General features: G+C 49.5%; 1 protein-coding gene across 8 annotated transcripts in view; it reads left to right on the top strand.

Annotated features, from left to right (window-relative positions):
* The window catches only part of Ulk4 (unc-51-like kinase 4), a 321,706-nt gene that overhangs the window by 162,238 nt on the left and 138,711 nt on the right, over positions 1–20,757 (top strand). For all 8 annotated transcript variants that reach the window (XM_030244183.1, XM_006512024.4, XM_030244182.1 and 5 more), the window contains one exon: positions 20,270–20,375. In XM_030244183.1, the coding sequence (XP_030100043.1) occupies positions 20,270–20,375 (106 nt within the window). The remainder of the gene's footprint in view (positions 1–20,269; positions 20,376–20,757) is intronic.

Below are 20,757 nucleotides of genomic sequence, written 5' to 3'. Positions count from 1 at the left end.
TGTCTGTTCATGGCCATCTCCACGTCTGAAATCCCGGCAGGAAGTTCTTTCTGGCAGGTGATGTGCTGCATCTTCATGATCAGCAGCGGTGAGCACTTAGTGAATGTCACACCACCATTTAAGCCATGCTGTCCCACCCTCTCAGCCACAGGGACTGAGGGTGGAGCCTGCTCTTCACGCCAGGAACCGAGTCCTGCACCCTGCACCACTGCTAGTGTGATGCTCTGTATCCAAGAGGACATCCTGTGTTAGGTTCCTTGCTGGATATTATTTGTTACTTTCATATTTACTTGTTGTGTGTGTGTGTGGGGGGGGGGGCACCTACATTCCAAACACGTGTGTGGAGGTCAAATGACAACTTTCTATCATGTTGGTTCTGGGGACCAAACTCAGGTCATCAGGCTTGGCCACAAGCACCTTCCCCACTGAGCCATCTTGCTGGCCCGTGGTGTTATCTACAGCTGCTGAGTAAAGAATGCACGAGTGAAATCAGCTGCTTTTACAAGGTCAGACTTTGATGTCCTCGAAGGACATTAATCAATTCCTACTCTGCTTCTGTCTGTCTTTAGTCAAATAACCTGTGTCCTCCTCATTAGTACACGTATTAACCAGTGCCGTGTCTGTAGCAATCTTTGTGGACACACCTCTTCCCCTTGGAATTCCCCTCAGCAGCTATCCCTGTTCTGTGAAGCACACTTCTGTATCCTCATGTCTCTGAACTGAAGCAAACTTTCCAAACCTATGGAAACCCTTCACAGTTGCTGTCAGCCTGGTGACCTGGGTGTCACAGCGATAAACAATTTATCTCACGTTTATTCCCTTTGCATAAATGTATTATAGATGTCTCTGTCTACGAAAGTCTGAAAAGAAGTGAAAAATAAGAATTCTGGGTTGAATTGTGATATTTTTCTCTCTGAGTGTCTGATAAAATACCTGTGCACTTTACAACTGGCCTGTTCCTGAAGTTAAGGAAACAGCACATACCTCAGAGAGGGTTAACATCTGAGTCTGAGGGCCTGTGTGTGGCATGTGACATGTGTGTGGCATGTGTGTGGCATGTGACATGTGTATGGAATATGGTATGTGTGGCATGTGCATGGCATGTGGCATGTGTGTGCCATGTAGCATGTGCATGGCATGTGTGTGGCACATGTGGCATTTGGAGTATGTGGCATGTAGCATATGGTATGTGTGGCATGTTCATGACATGTGGCATGTGTGTGGCATGTGCATAGTATGTACATAGCATGTGACATGTATGTGGCATATGTGTGTGGCAACCTCTGTCAGTTGACTCTGAACGAGGCCCAGTAGGAAGATGCTAAGGGACCCTGTTCAAGTGTGGTTACCTGTCACCAAGACAGCAGCACACGCTTGATTCGTAGCATGGCAGCCTACAGTGACCTCTGGGTGACCCTTCTCTTCACTCTACCCAAAGCTGTTTGTGGTTAAAGCCTGTGTATGGGCTTATAGCTTTTTTCTTCCTTCCGAGTGTTCCTTGTACCCACAGTGCATGTTTTTCTTGGTAAACACTGCTCCTGAAAAGGGTTTTCTGGTGCAAGGTTATCTCAGCAGTCGGGAGACAAGGACCAAAAAGTCACACCGTGCAACAGACCTCACACAGGAAATGTATTGGAGAGAAACACAGAACGGTGGCTGCCTTGAGCAGGAACAGAGCCAGCTGGGGCTGGGAGGAAGGGGAAGAGCTTTGATAGGGTCTTAGGAGCATGGCCAGTGAGCTAGTGGAATAGTACTGCTTCACCATTGACCCCAAGACATGGAGTGGGGATTTCCAAGTCCTTGTTCTGGGACAAGCCAGAGGCAGGGTGATTTTTCCACCCGCCTATTACCCCTCCATCCCCCTCTTCTGGTGGGCAAGAGTTGCTGGCTTCTTCTCTATGGCAGGCATCCAGGACCAAGATGGAGGGAGCAGTCTGAGAGCTGGCACGCATGCTTTGCTGTCCTCTCTCTGGGTGCCATGTGACCAACTGCATCCTAGTCCACTTTCTTAGAACTATGAGCTGCCCCTCCTTGAGGTTCCTGTGTCCCAGGATTTCACTGTACACAGAAATAAAGCCAAACCATTGGTGAGAGAGAAGCTTCCCACCCCAGCAGAGAGGGTGTGCTCTCCTGTGTATGTGTGTGTGTGCCTCTGTGTGTGCATTTGACAGGGTATCTCTCAGAGTGTGCGCTCCTCTGTGTGTGTGTGTGTGTGTGTGTGTGTGTGTGTGTGTATCTCTCAAACTGACCTTGGCAGGGATTCAGGGGTGAAAGAAGAGCTGTCCTGGGGAAGGAGAGAAATTCTAGGTGGAGAGTGGGAGGGTCAGCTGCACAGGGCGAGTGGAATGTGCAGAGACACGGGCTGGTGTGAAGTGGTAGCTCTGGAGACTGCTAGGCAGGCCTTTCTGCTGTTTGCCTAATACTGGTTTTTGGGAAGCCACTCTTAAAACGCGCATGACAGCATCCTCCTGAGTAGAACAGTCTGTGCTGCAGGAGGCATGTGTGGCAGACACAGATCACTCACCTTAGGCTCAACTCGGTAAGACAGCTTCAGGTCATAGGCATCTGCTGGGAAGGAATCGCCGTGGCCCTCCTTCACTGGAGGATACAGACAGTGCTGGCTGTAGGTCTCCATTAGTGGTGCTCTAAGATTGGCCACAGGGACCTTAGGAGGGAAGCACAGATGATGGCTGGTCTCTGAGGTCCTGTGTAGGGTCCCAGCTGGTCAAGGACAACAGAGAAAGAGCATCAGCTGCCGGGCCCTATACACAGGTCACACCACAGAGATTGAGGTGGGGGTGGGTAGGGAGCTGCTCACCAATGGCTGCCTTCTGCTGCTGGGTACTGCTGCCCTGGCACGGCCTACCCATGGGAGAACCACCTCCTACTTCCCACCCCCCCACCTATGTACCTGGGTATATGTGTTGATACCAGAGGAGGGTGTCCTTGTTTTTTCACTGTCTGCCAGACTGCCCTGGGACAGGGCCTCTCACTGAGTCTGGAGCTGGGCTGGCAGCCACAAGCCACAGTCTCCCTCCTGTCTCTGTCCCACGGGTTCCAGGTGTGCATAGCTACACTGTTGTTTCTATGTGGGCTCTAAGGATTCGAATCTTGGTCCTCTTGCTTGGCCTGCCCTGCATTTTCACTGTCAGCACCATGCAGCCATGTTGGGTGATGTCGGAGGACCAGCCTGCATCAGTGTGTGTGAGGTTGGACCAGCCTGCATCAGTGTGTGTGAGCCTGGACCAGCCTGCATCAGTGTGTGTGAGGCTGGACTTGGTCCCATCGACCCCATCTTCTGATCCCACATCTCTAAGGCCCCTGGATGGCACTGGTAAGCATGGCTTCCCTAAGGCTGTGAGCCAGCACTCGCCTGACTGTGGAGTGTAGAACAGATGAAGAACAGGGTGGAGGCTGTTCTTTTTCTACTTTGCCTCTTTGCAAAGCATTACAAGTTGCACTAAAGTGTGTTTTAAATGTGAATTTGGATATAGCAGCCTTTGAACATTCCTGTAACTCTAATCTCTCATTTTATTTCTATGGTTTATGTTGTGGCTACTTCAATAAATCATTTTAATGCCAAGTGATATAGGCAAACTCTATTTTATTGGAAGAAAAATCTTTATTCATGGCAGATTTTCCAATATGTGCCAAAATACTGCTGTCGTGATATTTTATGCTCCTGTTTCAAAACAAACAGTTGCAAAGCAATTTCAGTGGCGAATGTGAACAATAAAAATGTGATTAGCAGTTCACGAGCCTGGCGGCCATGTTGTTCTAACGGCTCTCCAGCACAGAAAGGAGCTACAGTAAATCTCTGGAGTCATCTCTGTCTTCAGAAAGGCGTTTCTTTATGGGTCCTTGGTGCCTATAGGATTTCATCCCCCGGATGTTAAGGTGGCCCAGCCGCAGCCCTACCACGTGTTAGGAATAGTTTGGGTCCTGCACACTCGGGTTCATCTCTGCATCTCTCAGCTCTGGTTGTCCTAATTCATGTGATTGCTTCTTGGGGTTTGTGTACAGGTTCCTTAGAAGGTTAGAAACTCGGATGCTGTGTACCATGCTCTTGACGGGGTCTTCTATGCAGATAGGCAGATCTGCAGGAAGCAAAAGTGCTATTAACATTCCAGAAGGCTTAGGAATGAGCCCTTGGAGGGTACCCCAAATGGATGAGCCTTTGGAGGGCACCCCAAATGGATGAGCCCTTGGAGGGCACCCCCAAATGGATGAGCCCTTGGAGGGCACCCCAAATGGATGAGCCCTTGGAGGGCACCCCAAATGGATGAGCCCTTGGAGGGCACCCCAAATGGATGCCAGTAATACCTGGGGCACAGTAGGTTCGTCTCATTCTAAACCCACTTGTGCTGCTCAGGGCTTCTGTGGCTCATAGAAAGGGGCTATGTATAGTCCATTGCTGTTGGCCACACACAGGACTCCACCACTGCTTATGTCCTGTTACTGATGTGAAAGTGGACTGGCCAGATAGCTCACAGGTAAAAGCACTCCCCATGGCAGCCTGACTATGTGAGCATGGTCCCTGGAGGCCATGTGAAAAAGCCTGATGCAGGCTTTCATCTGTAATCCTAGCACTCCTGAGGCAGGATGGGAGACAGACAGAATCACCCAGAAGCTCTTACGGCACTTAGCCTGGAGTTTGTACATGGGGTCAGAAAGAACAAGAGAGACCCTGTCTCAAAACAGAGTGGGTGGAAGAAGCTGAGTCCCAAAAGTTGTCCTCTGACATGGACAGGTGTGGTATGTGTGCCCACATCACACATCCCATACACACAGCAGTAATTTAAAAGTGAAATTCGAAGGTGGGTTTGCACAGACAGGTTCAGGCTTGGTTCTTTAGGCTATACGTGGTAAGGGACATTCAGTTGGTCACAACAGCAACAGAGCGTATTACTGAGTAGGGCCACATTAGCAGAGCAGATGGGCCAAAGCAAACAGGATTAGGAAACTGACTTCCCTGCGATCAGTCAGCTGCTTTAGAGAAGATATCCTTAAACAAAATAAAATCTTGTATCATACACAATTTAGAAAAGCGGGGAGTTTAATATGCCTTTGGCCGTTCACAGAGAACATATAAATGGTGTCCTTTTCCATCTCTAGTTTAAAAAAAAAAATCCTATTTTCCCATTGCTATAATTTGGATCTGAAACATCCCCAAAAGCTTGGATGACACTGATGGGTGGTAGGACCTCTGAGATGTAGGCCCACACCAGCCTTCCCTCCCTTTAGGTTATGTTGTCTCAGGTATTTGATAATAGCCGTGAAAGGCCAGCCCGCTGCCATCCATCATTCCTACGTGTCCTAAGTGTTGGGCATGACTTTGAGTTAAAATGCAGGATTCTCTTTTCACCCCCTCTAAACTAGCTGAAAAGCACCAGGGAGCAGTAGGCCGGTGATGTCACATGCTTCTCAGGACAGCTGTCTGCTGTCTGCATTGTTGACTCTTGAGGGGTTGGGAGATGAAATCTAGGAAGTTGTTCTTCAGCATGGCGTCCTCACACACGGGGTCAGGTCAGCACGGTGTCCTCACACAGGGGGTCAGGTCAGCATGGTGTCCTCACACAGGGGGTCAGGTCAGCATGGTGTCCTCACACAGGAGGTCAGGTCAGCATGGTGTCCTCACACAGGAGGTCAGGTCAGCATGGTGTCCATCTTCACACATGGGCACAAGCCTGGCATGTGCTGTTCCTTGCTTCTACCCTGACTTTCTACCATTTGGGAATGCCCAGGGGTTGGCCACTGGCCACGTTGGTTTCAGACACGTGATAAAGTGTTTGCTGTGCTGAGGCGTGGCTGAGCCACAGGCCCCATGGAACTGTGGGTGTCTGCAGCCCTTTGAGACATAGAACAAGTTAACTGACTCGTGGCCAGTTCAGACTTCTGGAAGGAAAGTGTAGTGTAAAACTGCAAATTCTTCAGATGTGACCACCAAATGTTGCTGTCTCCCAGAATTCCTCAGGACACCAGATCCCAGAGAGCGAGAAAGCCAGAGCACCTGCCTTTTCATTTGTTAAAAAATGTGCATTTAGTGTTTTGCCTGCCTGTGTGTCCCAGTGAGGGTGTGAGGGCCCCTGGGACGGAGGTTACAGACAGTTGTGAGCTGCCATGTGGCTGCAGGGGATTGAACTCAGCTCCCCTGGAAGAAAGGCCATTGCTGAGTCATCTCTCTTGCCCAAGAGCGCTCACCGCCTCTTAGGTGATAGCTCGGCAGTGAAAAGCCACTTTGGTGAATGAAAGCAGCCATTCCTGGCTCTGCATTTCTGTGCTCTCTGCCTGTTTTCCTGGCTGAGCAGTGGAGGCAGAATTGATGCACTTACCAAGAGCCGCAAGGATCCTCAGAAGGAGCCCAAAAACCGAGGCCTTAAATCAGTGTAGGTTTATGGGAAAGTGAAGATTCCCAAGTGGCTCCAGCCAGTGGAATTGTGCTTGGGATTTATTAGAGACACCAGAGTGGAGCAGAGATGCGGTGCAAAGCCTCTCAGGCCAGCTACAACAGGGGACTGTTTGACTCAATTGGCCATTTACGTTTAATAGTAAAAGACTGGTTAATGGTAACAATGCACTGTAAAACCCTCAGAAGGAAAGAATGTTTTGTGGACCGTGTGTGTGTGTGTGTGTGTGTGTGTGTGTGTGTGTGTGTGTGTGTGGCAGTTTTAAGTTATTAGTTTTCAAAATAAGTACTTCTTAATGGAAACAACTTGACCAAAAATCTGTCACAGGAGTTTGAGACCCATTAAAACAGTTTAATGAGAGAAAAAGAAAAGAAAGGAAAAGAAAAGAAAAGAAAAGAAAAGAAAAGAAAAGAAAGTTCTACCTGGGAGTCTTCTGTGTGGGGAGAGTGTGTCGGAGCGTGTGAGTTAGCCAGTGGTTATTATCCAGCCTCTGTCCCTTCATGGCCCCCTTTCCTGGAAGTTCTTTTTTCTTTTCCTTTTAACATGTGTGGATAGACTCTCTCCCCTGTGGTAGGGGAGAAATGGATTTCAGAGTTTGTAGCTGTATAAGGAAGAATATTGCTGTCCTTCTCCAACATGTCCATGTCCTAGCTTCTGTGTCGACGTTACAGGAGCTAAGACTATGGGACTGGAGCAAGGGTGGGCATGGACCAGGGCTGTGAGTCAGCTGACCATGAGATGGGGAGGTTGCTCTGGATGATCCCGAGAGTCCTGAATCAAGGAAGGTCCTGAAAACATGGAGGGAATTTCTGAGTTTTGCATGAGAGAGACGGATCTGGCCAGCGCAAGCTTTGGCTGTGATAAAATGGCTAGTACCAGCATGGAGGGGAGAGAACCTACTTTGTCTGCTTGTTTGAGCAGACATAGTCTATCAAGGCAGGGAAGGCTTGATGGTGGAATGTGTCCTGCTGTGGTGGAGGATCCGTCATGTGGATCATGAGGCTGAGAGGGGACAGGAAGTGGAGCTAGGAGATAACCCTCAAGACCCTTCCCCATGACCTTCCCACTTCAGTGGGGCCTCATTTCCTAAAGGTCCCACAGACTTCCAAACTGTTCCACTAGCGAGGGTCGGGTGTTCAGGAACCTGTGGAGACAGTTCACATTCAGAGTGCAACAGATGGAGGAATACAGCCACCTCGAGAAGCTGGAAACCATGAAGGGGTGAGGGTTCCCCAGATGCTCCAAAATGTCACTCAGGCCTGTGGACAGCACTGGGCGTGTCTCTCACCGTCTAGAACTGTAAGGATGAGTTGTATCATTTCCAGCTGTGAGGCTTCTTACTCTTCTTGATGTCAGTAGTGAGGAGAACCTCACCACTTCCTCTTATTTAAAAATTTTTATTTTGTGCACATGGGTATGTTGTCTCCATCTATGTCTATGCACCGTGTGTACCCGGTGCCTGCAGAGACCAGAGGTGGCCATTGGATCCTCTGGAACTGGACGTACCGACGCTTTTGAAGCTACCACAGAAAAGCAGCAGCTTATGCTCTTAACAAGGAGCCGTCTCTCCAGACCCCATCTCTCCAGCTGCATGCACACACATGCACACATACACACACACACGCACATGCATGCACATGCATACACACGCGCACACACACACACATACACACGCATGCACACGCATGCACATGCACACACACACACACACACACACACACACACGCATGCACACACACATGCGCACAGAGTAAGTAGACCACGGAGGACTCTTGAGAGGGAATAGAAACAGTCTCAGAAGAAGCCTCAGCTAAGGTGCGACACAAACCTCCCTGGCTCATGCTGTGTGTCTTTCTGTGGGATATGAAAACACCACACGTGTTTGATGTTTGATGATGATTCTGAAATTGAAATCCCTGGTGTGACGTTCGATCCGCAATGGGCAAAGCAGAGCTGATGTGGTTACCCGTGTTGCCCCCACAGCATGGGTCAGGAACTTCTATGCCGTGTAGCAGGGCAGTTTCTGTTGTGCGGTAAGAAGTGATTCATTGGCTCGCTAAGATAGGCTTTCTTTTGAAATCCATCACTTGTATGTATGGAAATGGTGACTGCTTCCCGTGTCTGTCTGTCTGTCTCCTGAGATGTTCCCTATTCTCCTGAAACTCTGGATTTTAACTTTATTTTACTGTAAAACGTTCACGAGCATTTTCACAGCTCCAACCCAGCTCCTTTAACCTCCCCAGAGGGTTCCTTGTAAGCCTGTCACGGCCTGTTTAGAGAGCTGAGCTGATACACTGGGGCTGAAGCGAAGTCCAGCCTTGATGGCTGCTCAGGGAGCAATGGGCACTGTGAGGCAGGGTCTGGGCATCTCCGCTCTTCTCAGTCATTTTGCAACTGGGGATTGTAAAATGAGTTGTTATTCTAGCTGTCGTGCGTAAAGGACACACAATCCTGGTACTTTATTTATAAGCTGTAAGCCTAGATTCGGCAGGGTGTGAGCTTTTGTAACTTATGTCCCAGGCATGTGTTCCTTGTTGCTTGCTGTTTGAATCTCACCCAGCTACTCTTGTGGTCATTTCCACTCCTGGTGGCGGCCGCCTCCCTTCCTCTCCTGTCTCCTCTTTTTTTAGTCTCTCCCGAGACCCCTCACTCAATCCTCAAATTCTGCTTTATCCTCTCTACTACCCAATCACAGGCTTAGGCTTTTATTAACCAGTTCACTTTAAACTGGGAGCAGGGCTCAGGTAGCACCACTTGCTGTACGTGAGGATCTGCTCGCCAGGGGCAACCAGGACTGGGGGCCAGGATTTAGCCTTTGACTACACAGTAGCACCAGACCAAGCCTGACAGGGGATTCTCAGAGTCCTGTGTCCTGTGTCCACTTGTCCCTCAGAACTTGTCCAGAAAGGCGGGATTGGCTGTATTGAAATGATGTGACAGAAATAAGGTTTGTGTTTTTAATCAAAAAGTCATTCTTTAATTAACACGCCTCAGAAAGATTCACTGAAGGCGAAGGTTGTTGGTGACAAAATTTAAAGGCCATGGAGCAATCTAAGTCTCCATGTAGGTTTCAGTGTCTCCTGGCTTGGGTTCTGCTTGTAGGTCTACCCTGTAAACCTGCCATCAGATGGAATCTGGTGAAATCTGCACATTTTTATTTGGGGGGATGAAAATAACTTGTGGTCTGCATCCTGTGGCTGGATATTTGCATATACCCGTCTTACTTCCATGTATACCACAATGCATACTTCTGCATACCACACATATCCACGTCTATCCATCATGTGTCTAGTTTTACTTTATCCAGGATCTCACTGTGTAGCCCAGGCTGTCCTGCACAGCTTCTGGCCACCTCACCAGCTCCTTCAACCCGGCCACTTCCCCATCCCACTAAAGAAGTCGATATATGGTCTTTTCATAATGCATGTGTACGTGTGAGAAATTCTTTTGGATCTCTAACCCTCTCACATCGCCATTCCCCTCTCTTTCTGCCCACCTCTTTCCCATGAGAGGGATTGAACCCAGGGCAGGGCAGCACACATGCTGGGCTAGCCCTCCGCTGCTGGGCTACGTTCACCTTTTATTTTGAGATGGCATCTGGCTAAGTCACTTGCATCGTTTTATTTTTGGAGACCAGCAGGCTTTGTTAACTGTAGTCTGCCCTCCTCCGTCTTTTGAGTGCTGGGCTTGCAGGCATGCAGGCTTGCAGGCACGCAGCAGCTCCCTGTCTGCTTACCTTCTTTAAAGGGAGTCTTCACACACTAACACCTCATTCAGCCTTGTTTGTTTTACTAGAGCAAGCCCACTGTTCCAGTGTCCCAGGGCTAGGAGGCTGAGGGCAAGCCTGGTCTCATGGTGGCCTTGTTCTTGTCTAAGTAGTGCTCCGCTCTCTTCTCTTTCTCCTTCCCTTCCTCCCCCTCCTTTTCTCCCCTCTCCTTATTCTTTTAGAGATTGCAATCCTTGGATTTTGATAGGAGTTGTATCTTTACCTCCTTGCGCATAGTGAAATTTGACAATTTCAGATCTAAATAAGAACATAGTTCATTTCTAGTTGTGGTGTGGCTCAGCCCTTTGCACATACCTTTAATCCCTCTGGCTAGAGTACAGACATGTCCTTAGTGCACACCTTTAATCCCAAACAATGAAGATAAAGTTAGTTTGTAGGAGGAAGCACCAATGCGTGAAAGTGATGTCTAATTGAGTAGGAGACAAAGTGATGAATCAGAGAAAGATTCGACAGAATAGGATGTGCCAGATCTCTGGAGAAGAGAGAGGAAAGGGAAGCTATTTTAGAGAGAGAGAGAGACAGCACAGGGTACAGTAGAGCTTGTGGAGAGCAGTGCAGTAGAGAGGGAGAGTCGAGCAGCATAGAGAGGGAGAAGGAGGGAATTCTGCTGGGAGAGTTTAACAGAGACAGATGGAAGAGAGAACAAGCTAGACCAGGTGAAGACAGAATGAGCCAGAGAGCAAGGAACCAGAAGATTAGACATATTGCCAGATTTAGTTTGAGGCGAAGTGAAGGAATTCAGTAAGATGCTAAGAGAAACTAGATCAAATCAGTCAGTTTGAAGAAGAGGTTTGAGCAAGAACAGCTGAGTTGGTCCAGCCAGCCAGAGTGCAGAAAAAACAAAGGGTCTCAGACTAGATTGTACGGAGGCTAGATGCTTCCAGGACTAGACCTAGGTTAGCAGGCTGAGGCTATAAGCCTCCAGACAACATTTATATCAGTGCTGGGAGCCTGCCTGACCTGGAATGGTTTGAAGTGGAACACAGTGTTGGACATAGAAGTAGCTTTAAAGACTGATAGTCTCTGGCCTTCTAGCTCTCTAACTACACTGAATGCTGAAGCTGCTAGCGTCTAAAAAAAAATCTAAATATTTTTTTGCTTATTCTCTGGTTGAAAACCACTGACTTGGGTGATTAACACCTACAGCCTATCAGAGGGGGAGGGGGGCCTAAGTAAAGGGTTAATCGCCAGAGCTCCTTTCTCTGTGGTCCAGAAGCCTCTCCTCTCACTTGTCAGAGGGGGAGGCTTGGAACAATACATTTTTTGAACCAGGAGAAGAGAGTCACCCTGGCAGAAGGAAAGGCTTTTACACAAGCAAATATGCATAAACACACATACATTCATACACATTTGTTAGCACATACTATTTGTTGGGCCCAACAATCTGTCTAACCAGCTTACATATTACACACACACAGCCATACTTACATATCATATGGAGCAAAGCCCAAGCTCCTGCACAGGAAGAACTCACTCATCCTGGCTGAAAAATGAGCTCCAGTATTTACTGCATAGAGCAAGAAAAAGCTTCTACCCTTCTATTGCTAAGTGAGTTAAACCCAGGTCGGTAAGAAAAAAGCTTTATCCTATTTAGTAAGACCAAGCCTGCCTTGCTGTTAAGAAAAGACCTGTCCCATGGTAAGGAAGCCTGCCTGTTCTTTCTGCTCTCTTTGTAGTTTCTTCTTTCTTTCTTCCTCTTTCTCAATATGTTCCTTCTGCCATTGCTCAAATGTTACCATTCCTAGTTTTTTTGTACCTTTTAAGACAATAGATCACATGGGTTTCCCAAGCATCCTTTTTTTTTTAAAAACAAAAGTTCACCAAAAGTTCTAACATAAATCAAATCATAAATTGAGTAAGTTTACAGCAGAGATGTTTACATATGTTTCCATTAAGACTAGTTATCTAGCTAGACATTCATTACCTGTCACTAGCTCCACAGGTTCATTGAGAGTTAAAAATCATAATTCTTGTGACTAAGTTATCATTGAAGTTTTGTCTAGATAAACTCAGTCAATATTTTATCATCTTCCTTAAACCTACAATAAATTGTTAGTTCCTTTTTATGACCTTTGGTTGTTTTACAACCTCTTGTAATGTGCTCTAACTTGTAAATGCCTGCTTTCTATCTTAGAAGCAATTAACTCGTGACACTTGACTGGCAGAGTTCTCAATGCAGTTTTGACATCAGAAAGGATTTAATAACAGTTCTATTATAAAGGGCTTAATAATTACTAGTATAATCTTAGGAATTCTTATAGGATCATCATTATGAATTAAGAAATAATCTATTTGTCTATACAGCATCACTACAAGATAGTACTACATCTTCAGTGATGTGCAGAAATCTGCCCAAAAGGGTGGGCTGGTACACAAAGTTCATCCATTCTCTTAACTGGCATCCCCTATAAAGTCAAAATCAAAATACTGCCAACATCTCAGGATATGTATTACCATTCTAAAACATCATAGTGAGGAAACACTGGACCAACGCAAAGCCAAAATCCATCAGGGCAAACTCCAAACTCTGCATCTCCATGCCTGCACTACCAGGTCTCCAACTCCTTTCTGCATCGATGACTGCGACACACTTCTTTCTCTTGGGCTGGTTCCACTCCCTGATGTCAGCTTTCCTCAGCAGGTATCCCGCAGCTCTGCCCTCTGTAGCATTCTAGGCTCTGGTTGATTCTACTCCACTGCTGCAGTTCTTGATGATCAACCCATAGTACCGACATCTCTCTTCCAATGCAACTAGGTTTCGTCATAAACCTCTCATAGGCTCTCTTCATGATGCTAAGCCTCAGCTTCTTTGCATGACCCCTTCAGTCCTGGGCCATCAACTGCAACTGAGGCTGCACCTTCACCTATGGTCTTCTCTGGCTTCTGTCTGTGTGTATGTCTTTTAGTGCCAAGCCTCAGCTGCTCTCCATGACCCCTTCCTACTTTCAAAACCAGTGCCACCAGGGTGACCAATGCACATTAACAAGTCCAGTTGCTGCAGGAGGTACAACTTTGCTAGGAGTCTTAGTCAAGGTCACCCTGGATTTCTAGAGTCCTCTGGTCTTTTAATAGCTTCAACTAGGATTGGTTTGGAGAGCCATTTGCCTGGCGAATCGTTGGTCCAGTTAAGCTTCTCTAGAGTTCTCTCTCTGGGATGCTTTTCTGGAAGCACTGGGCGCAGTGAAGAATCTTTAAGTCACCTGCCTGCTTGGTGGGTGCTGGGAGGGAGCCTGTGCTGGCTGTGGAGCAAAGAGTAAACTACAGACCGTTTTAGATTTGCCCCGACACAGTGCGTGGCTGCTAGCCGTGCATCTCGCTGGCTGCTAGCCGTGCACCTCGCTGTCCTTGGGGGTGTGCATCTAGATGGCTCCGCTGCAGCATCCTGCTGGGTATGGACAGCTTAGCCGTCTGTCAGTCACACAAAGCACTAAACATGATTGACATCCATGAGACAGCAGCTGGACTGAGGCTAAGGGCTGAGGTGAGGTGATGGATAACACAGGACAGCAACACAGGGAGGGTGGAAGGTGCTGCCTGGCTGATTCCGGTCTTTCCAGCAGGTTTGGCGTGACTGCAAGCCTGTAACTACAACATAATGCTCATCTCACAGACACAAATATAAAATGAGACTCCCCCCCCCGCCAAATTGCAGAATGGCGAGATCTTAGATGGTCCATCTCTTATTAATCTCACAGGGGGCTCATATTGGAATATAAATGGACCTTATTTGTGCTTGCAAATCAAATCACCATGAAAGGTTATTTCACGAGACAGAGGCAAAATCATAATAAAATAATTTAGTGAAAACTGGAGCTGAGAATGTGCTTAATGGAACATGATGGGGTTTAATTTCCTTACTATTTCCATCATTAAAGCTCCATTATCTTTCCCGAGACCTCATTTAGGCATCCTGTCACAACGCGTCTCCGAGATGTTTCTGGGGCACACAGGAGGCTGGGGTGCCATTAGGACAGAAACCACTAATGCTGTCCCTCCTTTCATTTCTGTGCTTTGATGGCCGTGCCTGTCATCTGAGCTACATGCCTGCTCACTCTCACCTCATCTCCCGAAAGCCGTGCGTGCGTGCGTGCGTGCGTGCGTGCGTGTGGTCTTCAAAGGAGAGAAGTGTGGCTCGTAAGTCCAGATCAGAACCAAGTCTTATCGCTCAGAGAGTCCCAAGGTGCAGAGGCTCCACGGACTCCAGCAGGTCCACCTTGAGTCCCCATCTTAATCATAACCACAGCTGAGTGAGACTTGACCACAAGACCGCATCCGGTCATCAACAGTCACAGCAGACCTTTCCATTTCACACTTTGGTGGTGGGTGGTGTGTTTCTTGTTGGTCTTGAACTCCATCGAGTCCTAAAGTAATTGATACCTTAGGCATTGATTGTACATGTGTGTGCATGCACACATGTGATCATTCTTATGTCTGTGTGTATGTGTGTTTGTGTGAGTGTTGGCATTGAGTAAGGCTCACTGCTTTCCACCTTGCTGGATCTCCACGGGGTCTCCATTGACCTGAGGCTTGCTTCCAGCTAGGCTGGCTGCCTCGCTCCCCATGTCTGCCCATGCATGCTAGTCCCAGCTTTTAAGAAGGTGCTGGGGGGTTGATCTAGGTCCTCTTGCTTTCACGGGAAGTGATCATACCCACTGAGCGTCTTCCAAGCCCTAGGCGTTCATTCATTTTTACCCACAGTTTCATGTGGTAAGGTTGAATGTCTTTCTGCTGCAAACACCCCGGTGCTCGGTCTGTGGAGCCATGCCTGGTGCTGTTCCCTAGAGTCCCTTTCTTTTCTGCGTCTGCAGTTTCCACTGCCTGCTTGTTCCAGCTCTCACTGGCCTCACCTGGCCAAATCCTCGGTACTTCGTCCCATGACCCTGCAGGGTGTGGCCTGGCCATCCTTCAGATAGGACCCTACCCCCACCCCCCCAAGGAACTTGATTGGGGCCTGAGCCCAGAGTGAGGCAGGCAGGCAGGAGCTGGAATAAAGTGTTGCTTCCTTTGGCATTTTCTAGTCTAGGTCAGTCACAGGTGGCTGTTTACTTTTTCAGGTTGGTGACAATCCCAGCTGAAAAGCAACCTGGAAAAGATGGCTGGCAGTGTTGCCTTGAATCTGCCACCATGGTCCTTGATGGTGTAGGCCTTGATCCACGAACAATAAAACCAAAGTGTTTCTACATCTGGGTGCAGGTTTGGGGTTCTCGTGTGGAGTCTCAAGAGAATCTGCCACACTCTGCTTGTCTCACAGACTGTAGCGAGCAGGGCAGGTGACTCGGGGTGATGGTCGGTGAAGAGATGGCTGAGCAGCTACAGCATGAACGCCCCCCCCACCCCCAAGGACTTGTGCGCAGATCCCAGGACCTACCCTGGGCAGCTGCCAAGCTTTTGTAAATCCCAGTCCCAGGGGATCTGGCGCCATCTTCTGGACTGTCCAGGTACTGCATGCATGTGTCTGTCTCCCTGAACGAGCCTGAGCCTGTCTCCCTGAGGCAGAGTTCACACTGAGCATCCGCAGCTCACCAGAATTCACAGGCAGACAGTGCCCTCATGGCGGCGGTGGGCAACAGTACAGTAGGAAAGAAGCAGTTTTGGCACATGTGATACACCAATCAAGAGACAATCATGTGTGCACGCTTGCATTTTTTCTGGTTCATCTTTCCTGCTTCAGGCTGGTCTTTTGCTCAGCACATTGCAGGACAGGTCGATCTGTCAACACTCCAAGAAGATACATAAATGAGATGGCATCCATCTCCAGGGACGCTGGCAGCTTCCCTTGGGCTCCATTGCCAGGGTTCTCTGCCTAAGCAGACTTGGCAGTGGTCCACCATGCTGCCTCGAGGCACACCCCATCAGGAGCCAGGACCATGGAAGCATGTTGCTGGAACTCCAAATGACATGGATATGCCAGGCTAGCAGCCAAGCAACACAGTTAGCCTGCCAGAAGGGCCTGCTCAGCACTGCCACTACTGTGGAGCCAGGGCTAGCATTCTAAGGATGAGCCCAGCAGTGGCTTGGCATCAGTACCTGCTGATTCCGGCCTGCTGCTCTGCCAGGTAGAGAGCTTCCCTCGAGCCCCTGTGGTGCCTGTCAGTCGGATTTAACAGTAGCATTTACTCCCTTCTCTACTGTAATCAGAAATGGGGATGATGTCCACTCTGGCTTCCATCCATACTCTTAGGTTGCTTGCACCATGCACCTTGCTCCAGATGAGAGGAAAGCCTGGGCCCAGGTCTCCTTAGCGCTCGCCCAGCTGTGTCAGAGCTCGCTCAGCACCTGCCAGCTGTCCGCCTCCATCAGCAGAGGAGCTGCTCAGCTTCACCATTCCTGACACAGCAGGTGCCACGGCAGGCACTCCAGCCTCTGCCAGCACGCAGACAGCCTCGAAAGGGGCCCTAATCTTGCCCTTTATTCCCAGGAGTTCCTTGCCTCTCTCCGTGAGGCAAATGGCAAGGCTGATTTTAAACTAGCGGGTGACCTTTGAGTCTCACCGAGCTTGCCTCCTTCCTATCGCCCCTCCCCAAGGGTTGGTGTGTGACTCAACCACAGAATAGTTTCCAAGTTCTTCAGAAGAAAGTTGCCTGGAGTTGAGGGTTGTTGGAGCATTGTCCTGCATCTCCCTGATGCCCCAGCCTTCTGTCTTGGGGTTTCAAGCCGCATCACGGCTCTGGACACAAACAGATCTGTAGAAACAATCTCCCTGGGCTCTCTGTAGATAGATGGGAGTGTTTCATCCCAGCTCTAGCTTCTGTGATAGAAGCTGTGGGAATGATGTGGGAGATTGCATCCTAGACAGTATGGATGGAGAGGGGGATGGATGCTGAGTCTGGTGCGGGAGGAAGCAGAGTCGTACGCTATGCAACTGCGTGGGTTGTATGTAATAGCAGCTACTAGTGGATGAAAGGACCTCATAAAAAGTCACCCGTTGAAAGCAAAGTGTCTTCCCCTCGTGTGTGTTTACCATTGCTGTAAAGACCACCAGCTTCTCAGGGCTCTGACAAGAAGCAAGATGTTTGCAAAGGGAAGTGAGTGTGCACTGTCACACCCCAGAGCCTCGCTTTGAACCCACTGTGGAAGTGTGTGGTCCTAGGTGATTCCAAATCCAGCCAGGTTGACAGTGGAAGTGAACCATCACATTGTGGCATTTTCTTTCCGTCAGACTTCTTGTGCTGACCGCAATGTCTTCTGGGTCTGCTATGGTGGAGTCCCTCCTTTTTAAAGACTGAATACTATCCATTGAAGAAAGGACTTTGGCAAGGACCAATGCTAGCTCACAGCTCAGAAAAGCCTCCAGTGCTGGTCTCTGAAGGATCAGGAGTTTCAGAGAGATTTCAGCCCCTCTTGGGGGGGGGGGTTCCCTCCTACCCAGAATCCCAGCAAGGAGGGCCATAGTCTGAGCACTGCTGTGACTTCCAGGCCAAAAGTGATTCCCTGGCTAACAATGAGACAATGTCTTTGAAAATAAAAAACAGGGAAAAGGGTAATTGCATCATGATTACCTAGGTATCAATAGATTTGTCTCCAGTGAGATTGGGCTGCATTTGCCAATGCTGTGGCCTGTGAGCAGGGGGTGCTGTGTCATTTCCAAGAAGGACCTAAATCAAAGATGGATTGGCCCTGCTCTCTTCAGAGAACAACTTTGCTATGTATCATTAGTTACTTATCAAGAGCAGCATGTTGTGTCGTCTAGTCTCTTATTAATCACCCCTTTCTTCCACCATCGAACTGTGAGCATAATTGGATGAAGTTGGTGGCTTGTAGCCGCCCTCACATCCATCTTCCTAAGCCAGTGTCACGGAAACACTGGATTGTGGACATCCACCCAGGAGTGCGCTGTGCACGTCTGATTCTGAAATCGGTGTTAGACACTGGTACTCTGGAAAGCTCACACCTTGTCTTGTGTGTGTGTGTGTGTGTGTGTGTGTGTGTGTGTGTGAGAGAGAGAGAGAGAGAGAGAGAGAGAGAGAGACCCAACCAGCATGGTGTCAGGGGAACTCTCCACAGCAGGATCCCCAGTCACAGGCACTGCTCTCTGTCTACCCTGGAGCGCCTGGCCTCTCTGCCCATGGATTTTCTCTGTTCCCAGGCAGTTGGACGTCACAGCCAGGGTGATGACCACCTGCTGGCTCTTAAAGCTTTTGGCCAAGTGCAGTTGGCCAGGGGATGGTCACAAGTCATGCCTAGTCAGTGGACAGGGGAATGTCAGCATACTGTGGGCTGGGGGAACATGTATTCACATGACTCAGAGCAGAAATGGGAAGCTGGCTCACAGATCAGGCCTGTGGCTCAGACAAGGCTCTGCTGCGCCTGGCCAAGGTGAGCGTTGGAAGTAAACAAGGACCAGGTAAGTAAGGCAGAGGGGACTCTCCAGGAGGCTGGAGAGAGGGTTCCATGAGATGTGAGAGCAGCGAGTTTCAAAACGTGGGCTTGTAGATCGTCTCCTAAGAAAACTCAAAGTCACAAACTTGGACCAAGGTGTAGATGCCCCAGCACAGGAGTGAGAGGGGCAGATGATAAAGTTCTGCTTACTCTCACCCAGCCCATGGCCGTCACGGTCAGTGCTTCCAGAAACAGACACTCAGTAGCACGGCATTTGTGGGATAGAATGGTGAGCCTGGGAGGGGCAAGGTCCATGCTGCTTACAGCCATTATCACCCTCTGCCACAGATGCCACAGTCCAAGGAACCCAGTGAGCAGAACACAGACTCATGCTGTTTCTGGAGATCATGGCTCACAGGACACCTCCCATTCCTGCAGCTCTCCCTCACCCCTGCATCTCTCCCTCACCCCTGCATCTCTCCCTCACTCCTGCAGCTCTCCCTCGCCCCTGCATCTTTTTCACCCCTGCAGCTCTCCCTCACCCCTGCAGCTCCCACCCACCCCTGCAGCTCTCCCTCACCCCTGCAGCTCTCCCTCACCCCTGCAGCTCCCACCCACCCCTGCAGCTCTCCCTCACCCCTGCAGCTCTCCCTCACCCCTGCAGCTCTCCCTCACCCCTGCAGCTCTCTCTCACCCCTGCAGCTCTCCCTCACCCCTGCAGCTCTCTTTCACCCCTGCAGCTCTCCCTCACCCCTGCAGCTCTCTCTCACCCCTGCAGCTCTCCCTCACCCCTGCAGCTCTCCCTCGCCCCTGCATCTTTTTCACCCCTGCAGCTCTCCCTCGCCCCTGCAGCTCCCACCCACCCCTGCAGCTCTCCCTCACCCCTGCAGCTCTCCCTCGCCCCTGCAGCTCTCCCTCACCCCTGCATCTCTCCCTCACCCCTGCATCTCTCTCTCACCCCTGCATCTCTCCCTCGCCCCTGCATCTTTCCTTCACCCCTGCAGCTCTCTCTCACCCCTGCAGCTCTCTCTCACCCCTGCATCTCTCCCTCGCCCCTGCATCTTTCCTTCACCCCTGCAGCTCTCCCTCGCCCCTGCAGCTCTCCCTCACCCCTGCATCTTTCCTTCACCCTCTCCCTCACACCTGCAGCTCCCACCCACCCCTGCAGCTCTCCCTCACACCTGCATCTCTCCCATCTACCCCTGCAGCTCCCACCCACCCCTGCAGCTCCCACCCACCCCTGCAGCTCTCCCTCACCCCACCCTCAGACCATGGTTTCCTGCTCTTTGCTGTCCATGAGTTGCTGCCTTCTGCACTCATGTCGTTCTTTAGTATGCTTATGGTACATTGCCTTCTGCCTCTGCTGAGAGGTAGGCTTTATCACAGCAGGATTTTACTTACCCCACCCCCATCTTTATTTCCAAGTGAATATTTGGGGCACAGTGAATATTTGTTGCAAAAACTGAAATGATTCTAAATGCAACACAGTTGCATTGGGATCCTGGAACTGAGAAAGACAGCAGTGGCACTTGGGAACATTTAACTAAGGCCTTGTTTAGTTACTTCCCAGTTGGTAACCGTGCTGCGCTCTGGTAAGATGCTGGCAAGGGGAGTGGGGCTGGGAGTTTAACTCCATCTCTGCGGTGCTTCTGTTTCAGAAGAGAAGGGACCCAACCCTTCAGCCTCGGTTTGGAGAAGGAAGGAGAAAGGTTGTCTGTCTTGAGGATGATGTAATGTTCTGCCTGGTCTGTTGCAGGAGCATCAGGAGAGCATTCTGGGTAATACCATGCAGAGTGTGATTGCGTTGCTCAACAATCTGGTTGCCTACAAAGACTCAAACATGCAGCTGCTTTATGAACAAGGTAAGCTGGGAATTGAACCTGGACCCTCTGGAAGAGCAGCCATTGTTCTTAAGCACTTATTGATGCTGGACCAGCCCCTAATAGATAGTTAATACTAATACTAATAATTGATCTCCAAAGTAAGTCTTAGCCATCAACTGACGTCACCAGCCGCGGTTTTGACATTTCGGTCCCGGGCGTTGGAGCTCTGCTTTATGTGCAAGCTGTGCACTTAGAGCTTCAGTATTCCTCCATCCCGAGGAAATTGTGCATTATTCTCTAATGAGAAATATCGGCAAAGGCTGTGGGGCTTGGGTGCACGACTGTGCAGTTCCAGCTCGGTCTGTTTTTTGTGGGCTATATCCGGAGTGAGGCAGTGGGAGGCAAAGGAACGTACAGAGGA

Source organism: Mus musculus, chromosome 9 (genome assembly GCF_000001635.26).
Source record: "Mus musculus strain C57BL/6J chromosome 9, GRCm38.p6 C57BL/6J".
NCBI classification, from domain to species: Eukaryota; Metazoa; Chordata; class Mammalia; order Rodentia; family Muridae; genus Mus; species Mus musculus.
Note: the sequence above shows the minus strand (reverse complement) of the source record. Positions and strands in the feature narration are given on the sequence as shown.